Source organism: Lycium ferocissimum, chromosome 10 (genome assembly GCF_029784015.1).
Source record: "Lycium ferocissimum isolate CSIRO_LF1 chromosome 10, AGI_CSIRO_Lferr_CH_V1, whole genome shotgun sequence".
NCBI lineage: Eukaryota > Viridiplantae > Streptophyta > Magnoliopsida > Solanales > Solanaceae > Lycium > Lycium ferocissimum.
In genome coordinates, this window is record NC_081351.1 from 48,590,890 (window position 1) to 48,599,714 (window position 8,825).

At 34.2% G+C, this 8,825-nt stretch overlaps 1 protein-coding gene across 1 annotated transcript; it reads right to left on the reverse strand.

Moving 5' to 3' along the window:
• Nucleotides 1–571: 571 nt before the first annotated feature.
• Nucleotides 572–4,891, reverse strand: LOC132034157 (phosphatidylinositol 4-phosphate 5-kinase 2). The gene is made up of 8 exons (XM_059424430.1): nt 3,443–4,891; nt 3,170–3,334; nt 2,872–3,037; nt 2,634–2,744; nt 2,358–2,551; nt 2,110–2,240; nt 1,922–2,015; nt 572–1,444 (listed from the first exon to the last, which is right to left on the reverse strand). The coding sequence occupies exons 1-8, from the start codon at nt 4,666–4,668 to the stop codon at nt 1,138–1,140; spliced, it is 2,394 nt and encodes a 797-aa protein (XP_059280413.1). The 5' UTR covers nt 4,669–4,891; the 3' UTR covers nt 572–1,137.
• Nucleotides 4,892–8,825: the final 3,934 nt, after the last annotated feature.

Here is an 8,825-nt window from a genome sequence, read left to right on the forward strand (position 1 = left end):
AATGTCTCTGCCATTTCCACATTTTTAGCTTTTAAGGACCGCTCACTCTTCAAAAGAAGAGAATAACAACCATATTTTTTACTTTCATATTTTTACCCTATATATATTATTTTTTTGTAACATTGGTAACACTCGGACAAATATACCGGCTTCTACCAGAACAGTAATTCTAGACACAAAAGCTGGCAAATGAAAAGAAATGTTCTAACATACAAATTCTTTCCCGATCTAACACGACCAAACTAATGGTGCAGAAAGGACAAGTCCATTTTTCGTAAACAAACCAATCTAATCAAATCGAAAGAAAGAGACTGTAAGGACAATTTTCACAAAACCACGCCAAGTCCAAAATAGTAAAGGGGGAGGGAAGGAGCAGTAAGCAAAAGTGAGCAAAGACAGACAGGTTAGGACCAGCACATCTACTTTCTCCCCTTTTCATGTATTCATAACAAATATAATTCTTCATCTTTGCCCCAATGCCAATGCAATGCCCCTTTCTTTCACTGCAGAAAAAATAAAAAAAGCAGCCAAATGACACCACCCACCCAACTGCTGACCCCAGTAGCACATGACAGAGATGTACTTCTACCCCTTTATTATAAACATGATCATACATAACAAGAATTTAGAAATTTCACACAAATATATAACATATATATTTTTCATAATCTATTCAACCTATATGCTGTACACTTTGATTATTCAAAGTCTCCTTTCCTCCCTCACTCCAATCTTTTTTTGAATCTCAACTGAGAAACTTGCTCAGTTCCCTATGCTCAAAAAAATATTCCCTAAAACTAAAGCACAAAAATAACCATTCAACCAAATATTCCGCCCCACCCCTCATGGAATATACACAAAACTTACACTCAACCAATGGCTTATCCATAAAATTCGGCCACTAACAAACCCCACCAAGCACCACCACGCATGAATGATACATCCGAGAAAAAATATCTTCGACCATGTGACCATCGGAGCCAATATGTTTTTTCGATTATGACCACCGGGTGCTGCTGCCGCCGCTCATTCCAGGCATTGTGCTTCACGGCTCGGGATCCCAGATTCAACGAAGAACCTCTATAATTTAACAGCAATTTTGTTTTGCTGTTTGATTTTTCATTCTCTTGCCCTATATCACCTGTCTTCGACAAATATTCTGCCTATGAAATTCCGAAATCTCTTTGAATAGAGTTTTGGATCGACAGCTGAGATAGAGGTGGGGTCAGCTTGGAAGGATTTGTAAGCGTGCTCAAGCTTCTTGCTAATATCATAATCCTGCAGAATGTCAATGATCCCAAAGTAGAGGACTACTTCGTAGACTTCCCCGCGGGAAGGAGGCAAATTACAGAACCCACCAGGAGTATACTGATCAAAATCACTCCTCCGTGCCACCCGCTCTGCTCTTGCAGGCATGTTAGCACCCAACTGAATCAAGGGTTTCCTATAAAGATGCAATTGAAGTAACCAAAGTCAGAAAAGTTCTTTAGAAACAATACAATTTTAAACACCCACAAGTATTAAGGAAACATGGATATAAAATAAAGCAATGTAGTCTAATAAACTCCCTCAAAAAGGTTGCAGCAACAAACCAAGCGAACTCATTAAGTCCGACGACCAACCTTAAATTCATGGAGAATCAATATACTTCCCAATGGTAAACAAGCACAGATCTTAAGGAGTAATGGACTACTATTTTCCTTTAAGGTGTCTGATAGTAAGGTCTTGTCACACTACTTTGCAATCTTTTTAGTTTTAGAGGAGTTATAAGACTCAAAACGAAAAAGGTGAAAGTCACAAAGGATTTGCGAATAGACAAAGGCTCAATATCATATTGAAATTTCTTCAATTTATGCCATAGAACAAAAGTAATTTCCATGCTAATAGCTAAATTTACAGCAGCATGAAGGAAGATTCTTACCGGCCAGCAAGAACCCTATCCATGTCTTGTAGCTCAGCTTCAAGGAAACGACAGCCACGCATGAACTTCTCAGTTTGGTACGAATCATTCTTTCCTGAAAAGCAAGCAGAATTTCCTTTTATTATTTTCTTCTGGACTCTACATTTAGTACCAGCTTAGTATAAATCTGTTACGAATGTGTAAACTACCTGTACGCAACAGGAATGGTGATAGACCCATCTTGTCACCCCTATTATCATCTCGGAAGTGAAGACCAACCAAGAGACTGTAATCCATGATTCGCTCAGCTTCCAAAAATTCACAATCACGATCAATTTGTCTGCAAAGAGGTTAAATCAATTGAGTAATGCAAGAACAGAGTAATGGAATATATTCCGCGAGAACTCTTGATAAAGAAAATAAATTATGCAACAACAAAGGAATTCTTTATACTTACTTGATCAGTTCATCGTACCATTTCCGCTGAAGACGGAACACAAAGTTCAGATCAAGGTCCTTAAGGGTAGTGGTTTCATCAATTTCTTCTTCGGGTTTATCAGTTGTGCGGCCATGTGACGAACCTTTCAGGTCAAACCGTCTGTGAATACGATATTCAGAACAGAACATGTTGCCCATCACAATGAACCGTGTCTGCACCAATCAAAGAAAACAATATCAGACATGTTTATCCTTGCATCAGATCAAAGATGCAAATCAAGTTTGACAGACATACCTTGACACCACCAACAGGTTTCACACAATGGACACCATAGAATTTTGTGACAAGGGTATTTTCATAACGACAAACATGTTCATAGTAACTTGGAAGCATCTTAATAAGCACCTGAATAACACATTCCAAAATTCAAACCCATTAGAAAATAAGGTATACAGTTAACCAACCACAATACAATGACCTGTTCCAGGAAATTCATCAATTCAAGTGCAAGTCAAAGAGGTAGGCAACTAACCTTGACTTCTGATTTTTTCACAGTTTTGATCATAAACCTATCATCCTGAGTCAAATAAAAGAAGCTTCCACTCTTCCCCGGAGAAGAAAGCTCTCTCAAGGCTTCATTTCCACAAATTGCCAACATGTAATCAGCAGGATCCACTTGGAATAGTCCTCTTAAATGTCTGGATAACCCAACAAACAAACAACCAACCAATTTAGAGTCTTTCATGGTTTTTAACAGAGATAAAGGTATTCAACATCAAATTAGCACTCCAAAGACAATTTATCATGTACACGTATCAAGAAATGAATACCTAAACACGACTGGGCAATAATCCTTCCAACGAAAATCAGTAGATTGATGAGGGGGTGTAATTTTGGACCCTAAGGGTGGAAATCTGGTCCAAAACTTCTCATTAGGATCAAAATCACTGGTTTTAAGATCCCGCAATATCGAAGCATGCTTCCCAACTGAATACCTGTTAAAACCATCATTCACTCAGCTATACAACAATTCTAAAAAAAACAATCAAACTGAAATATAACATCCAATATACTGACAATAAACAATTTTATTCTATTATTACCTAATGCCCAACTGGAGATTAAGCATCAAATCATAATTCTTATGCCCTTTAGATATAGTCTGTCCTGGTTTCTTTTCTTCTTTACTATAACAACAAGGATTTCTCCTAAACTGCTTAAGTCCATCTCGATCAAACCCGAACCCATCTCTATAAATCATCGACGCCTCTACATTATCGATAATATCACACGTAATATCACCCGCTTCACCATCCGATTCCCAAATACAAATCCTTGGAATATTCCTCTCAGTCATACTTCCCCTCGCCCCGTCTACCGATGACCTCTTCTTCCCCACATTCATCACTACAACTCCAGCACCACAATCTTCATCGCCACCCATTAAAGGTGCTGCCAACTTATGCCCGAAAAACCCCCCGAAAACATCTTCCTTACCGCTAAAATCGACATTGTTCTTATTAGTTCTGCTATTTGCAGGATAAAAAGTACCATTAAGAACTTGATTCTGGTGTTTACTCCAACACCCAATATAACAACTCCCATCAGGCCAAGTAAAAACACCATGTCCTTTAGGTACACCACTTTCCCAATTCCCATTATATCTATTTCCATTAGCCCAAATTAACACACCTCTACCATGTATATCTCCATTTTTCCATTCACCAACATATTCATTACCATTTTTCCATACATATCTACCTTGTCCATCTTGTAAATTCCTTTTCCAATGTCCTTCATAATAATCACCATTACTATAATTCTTCATCCCATAACCATGTTTTTTATCACTAGACCAAGAACCTTTGTACATATCACCTTCAGATCCAATAAAAGTACCCGAACCTTCCATTCGACCCGACTTAAATTCACCTTCAAATGTAGCACCAGATGGCCAAGAAAACTTTCCTTTTCCAGATGCTTTACCTCTTTTCCACTCACCTTCATACATACAACCATCTTTCCATAAATACTTACCGGATCCATGAGGTGAACTGTTTGAAAAGCTACCTATATATAGATCTCCATTTGGTAGATGCTTTTCCACTATACTACTGGTACTTGTACCTGATGCTGTACATGTTGTACCATCTGTTGGTATTACTCTTCTTGACGCTGCTTGTGATTTGCTACGAGGTATGATAATAACTGACCTCGGTGTGGTTGTCGTGGTCGTGCTCGTACTATCTTTTTCATCCTCATCGTTAGTTTCTTTTTTTCTAGTTGATATTTCAGTAATCTGGTTCGATAATATAAGGGTTTCAGGCATTATACTAAAAATAAATAAAAAGTGTAGTCTCTTACTGCTGCAAACTCAGTTGAATTATAGCCGGAAATGAATATACCGGAAATACATATCCGTTAATGAATATGTATTTTTTTTTCTCTCTAAAGGAAATAAGAAAGAAGAGAGAAGAGAGAGAGAGAGAGAGGGTGTCACGATTGGCTTTGGTGTGAAGAAGAAAACAATAGAAACAGAGGAGTTTTGAGGAAAACACAAGAAGGAGAGAGAAATAGAGATGGCAAGGGTTAAAAATGTAAAAGAAAATTAAAAATATAATAAAGTAGAAAGAGAAAGAAAGGGAAAATGGAAAATGAAAAGGAAAAGTAGACACGGAGTCCCAAGAAATGGTTTCGGAAGGGGGGGTTGCTTTTATGTTTTGGTTAATTGGATAAAATGTCAATTACACTTCCCGCCCTGTTAACTGGTGATCTTAAATGCTTCATGTGCCCAACTAATTTGGGTCCTGATCTATTTCATAAATGAAATTAGTGTTGAATAGTCCCTACGTCTATTTTTACTTATTTAGTTTTAATTTTACACGTTTTTTAAAAATTAATAAATGAAGTATATTAAAAGTATAAAATTAGAAGTTTAAAATTAAATAATTTTTAAATATAAGATATTGCATCTCATTTTTTTAAACAAACTAATAAAAACTAATATCAGAAACAAGTTTGGAATTGGAAAAATAATAGTATTCCACATTGGTGTAAAACCCTCTCCCCTCTTTTGAACAAATCCAGCCTTGTACTTGTAAATCTACATCAGAGACCCCATGTATATATATGGAATTGCAAAAAACCAAAGCAAAAAAGTTTCCTTGTTGGTTGTTGCTACTGCCTTATTCAATGGTCTGTAGTTTTTGAAATCGAATCATATTGTTTTAATCTAAGGCATCTAATCAAATCATTTTTTCCAAAACTATAGTAACATCTGCCAAACTTGATATAGAAAGAATCAAATATGGTCAAAATAATAAAATTCAAGGAAATGTGAGCTTTCTTTTCTGATTTAAATATTATCTTTTTTAGAACTATTACTCCTTTCTTATTCAAAAATAAAATGAAGAAACTTGATCAGAGAAAATGAAAAATAACCATTGATTGGAAAAGAAAGAAAAAAAAAAATTACTGTAGTTTGGAGAATATGAGTTGTTCAAAATGTACAGCACTAAAACGACCACAAGTTGTCTGGGGATTTCACCTTTTCTGCTCCTTTTTTGCATTTCCCTAGGTCACAAGTGAGAGAAAATTAGGAGCCTATTTTCGAATTAGTATCGTGAGGCTTTTTCGTTTAGATATTGTAGCTAACCTATAATAATAGTAATAGGCTGAATAATAGGTAACCTATATTTTTTCATCACATTTGAAATAAACCATTACTGTAATAATGTAGGGAATTACAACAGTAATGGTTTTTTTTATGTGCGAAAAAACATGCCGTAAGTTGTGAGTAGAATCATGAAAAAAAAAAAAAAAAAACAGTTATGTGCAATATTTAGAGCCTATTTAAATGCGCTTATAGGTTTTGACTTATAAGCCAAAAGTCATAAGTTAGGAATTTTTGTTATTTTGACCTAAAAACAAGTGTTTTTCAGTACTTTTTATCGTACTCAAATACTTCAAAAGTGCTTAAAAGTTATTTTGGCTTAAAAGCATCTAAAATAAGTCAATCCAAACAGGATTGCAAATTTTACTTTTTATTTATGGGAAATTATGTTCTCCCTGATTTCTTTAAGTTGCTATTCAAAAGGATTATTTGTTCTAATTACAGAAAATTTGTTTTATATTGTATATATTATGGACGTATAGTTCAAAATATTAAATGTTTTGGTTTAATATTATCTTTTGTTCCAATTATTGGATAATCGTATTTGTCGGCATTTAAGAAAAACAAGAAGGCATTTGCTACTTTTTTTTTTTTTTTTGAGTTGATTTTAAGTTTTGTACCTCAGTGTAAATAAACTTTTAATGCTGACTTTTATATTGGGATGAAATCTTCCAAAACCCCAATCACGACTCGTAATAATGCAAAGTTTGTACTGGTTAAATGTGAATTGAGAATATTTGTATTTAATAATGCATGAACTAGAAAAATATAATAAAAGTGTCTTTCACTTTTCAGACTTATATCTTTTTCGTCTTAAAATTTCCTGATAAAAGTAAGTTTGTATTAAATATTTTATAATATTAGTTCTCCATTATAGTAGATTTAACTTCAAATTGAATGTACGTAATTTTTAAATGATGTCTCGATACGTAGCATAAAGACGGATATGCCCTTTGATTTAAGGGATATGGTATGATGTTTTTTTTCTTACCAAACAAGAGAATCTAGTTCGTCCTCCTGGTTTCCATCGTTATATGACGGCATTGCCTAGGGAGTGTAAAGGACCCAAAGTGACTAAATGACCCTCCCATTTTCATGTTAATTACTGTAATTCTGCCATTAGTGCAAGACGATTCTGTTGCCGAAAAATCCCTTTAAAAGACATTAAGGCCCATTTTTCTAGAACATCTTTATATTGCAACAATATGAAACCGATTTCTTGTCCCTCTTTTCAATTATGGCACCTAACTAACTAATTTTGCTTTTCCTTTAAACAAAAAAAACAAAAAACCAAAAAAAAAAAAAAAAAAAAAAAAGAGCAATGCGAAAACTTTCAAAGAAGATGTCATTTAATTCTAAGGCTCAATGCATGTGCGGTCCCTAAATTTGCCCCTTTTTTTATTTTGACATCTCAACTAAGTGTTATTTTTTGGAACGGATTTAGAGTAGGCTGAGGGTGTTCCTGAACACTCTCGGTAAAAAATTACAGTGTATATATAGGGTAGATTTTCTATGTTTATATACATATATTAACTTTTAAACACCCTGAATAAATGCAAAAGGTTAGCTCAAGCAATTCAGGGTATTCAAAATGAGGTTTGATTCCCACTGACCACATTATTTTTTATATTTAGTTGTTATTGTTTTTTCGAACCCCCTGAGTGAAAATCTTGGATCCGCCTCTGGTTGTTTCTGTTGAACTCTTAAACTCGCCCTCAAGTATGTTTATCAAATACAATCCGACTTACATAGTATTCCATCTTCAATGTAGTAACATACTAATATATATTCTAATTATACCATCTTTTAGCTAAGATTAACAGCAATTGAGAGGGGGGGAAAAGAGTAGCTCTTAATTAAGCTTCTATTGGAAGAAAGAAATAGAAAGAAGCAGAATCGACACATCCATCCAATATGTTAATAAAATTTTTTACCACATATCTAAAATATTGCTTCTCTGTTTTTAATAGAAATCAGATTTGGGGGTTTTATTTGAGGACGAAATTAAGAGTTCAATAGGAACAATATTTAGTGAGGTGCCAAAATAAATAAAAGGAGGCAAGTTTAGGGGCGCATATGCATTAAGCTTAATTTAGTTGTGTTAGCTCGTTCGAACACATTATTTTGGAATTTGACGCGTTAGTGATTTGGTGCTGATATGCTCGAATTCATATGATTAAATAATATAAATCTAAGTGATCTAACTAGACCTAAGGGATTATCAAAGATAATGACTCTGCTTTCAATGACGTCCGAACCTAACTATAACTTTGACAGCTAAAATTGTGCCATTTGGCAAACCTCTGTTAAGGACACCTAATTTGTCATAAAAACAAGTAAGTTGAATATTTTTTCCTCTCTAAATCTTTATTTATTACCGTTTTAGAGTTATATAAATGTTTTCAGAAGAAAAAAAAAAAACTAAACTTTTTCAAATATAAACGAAAAAGATAAGTATAGAGAGCAGGTAAATCTTATACCCTTGAATAACGAGAAGAAGAAAGTAGGACTTTCTCAAAAAAATAATAATAAAAAATAATAATAATTAGTTTCATCAAGGTATGATTTTCATTTCACTAGTTCAAATCAACCATAACAATGAATTAAGGCAAGTAACCATCGTCATTTTTCTTCTTTTTTCTTCAAGTGATTGATCGGCATAGGAACGGAGCCACGTTTATCCAAAAGATGTCAATTGACACTTTTTTGTTGGAAAATTAAACTGTATAATTTATTTATACAGTATTTGTTATATGTTGAATTCTTTTGGATCCTTCATATGTGTAATTCTTTAGATTTGAAGTTTTTCTGAC

Coding starts and splice junctions, on each gene's coding strand:
- LOC132034157 (XM_059424430.1), bottom strand. CDS start 4,668: ATGCCTGAAACCCTTATATTATCGAACCAGATTACTGAAATATCAACT. Junction 2,552..2,633: donor AACCTGTTGGTGGTGTCAAG/GTATGTCTGTCA, acceptor TGATTGGTGCAG/ACACGGTTCATTGTGATGGG. Junction 2,016..2,109: donor ACCATTCCTGTTGCGTACAG/GTAGTTTACACA, acceptor CTTGCTTTTCAG/GAAAGAATGATTCGTACCAA.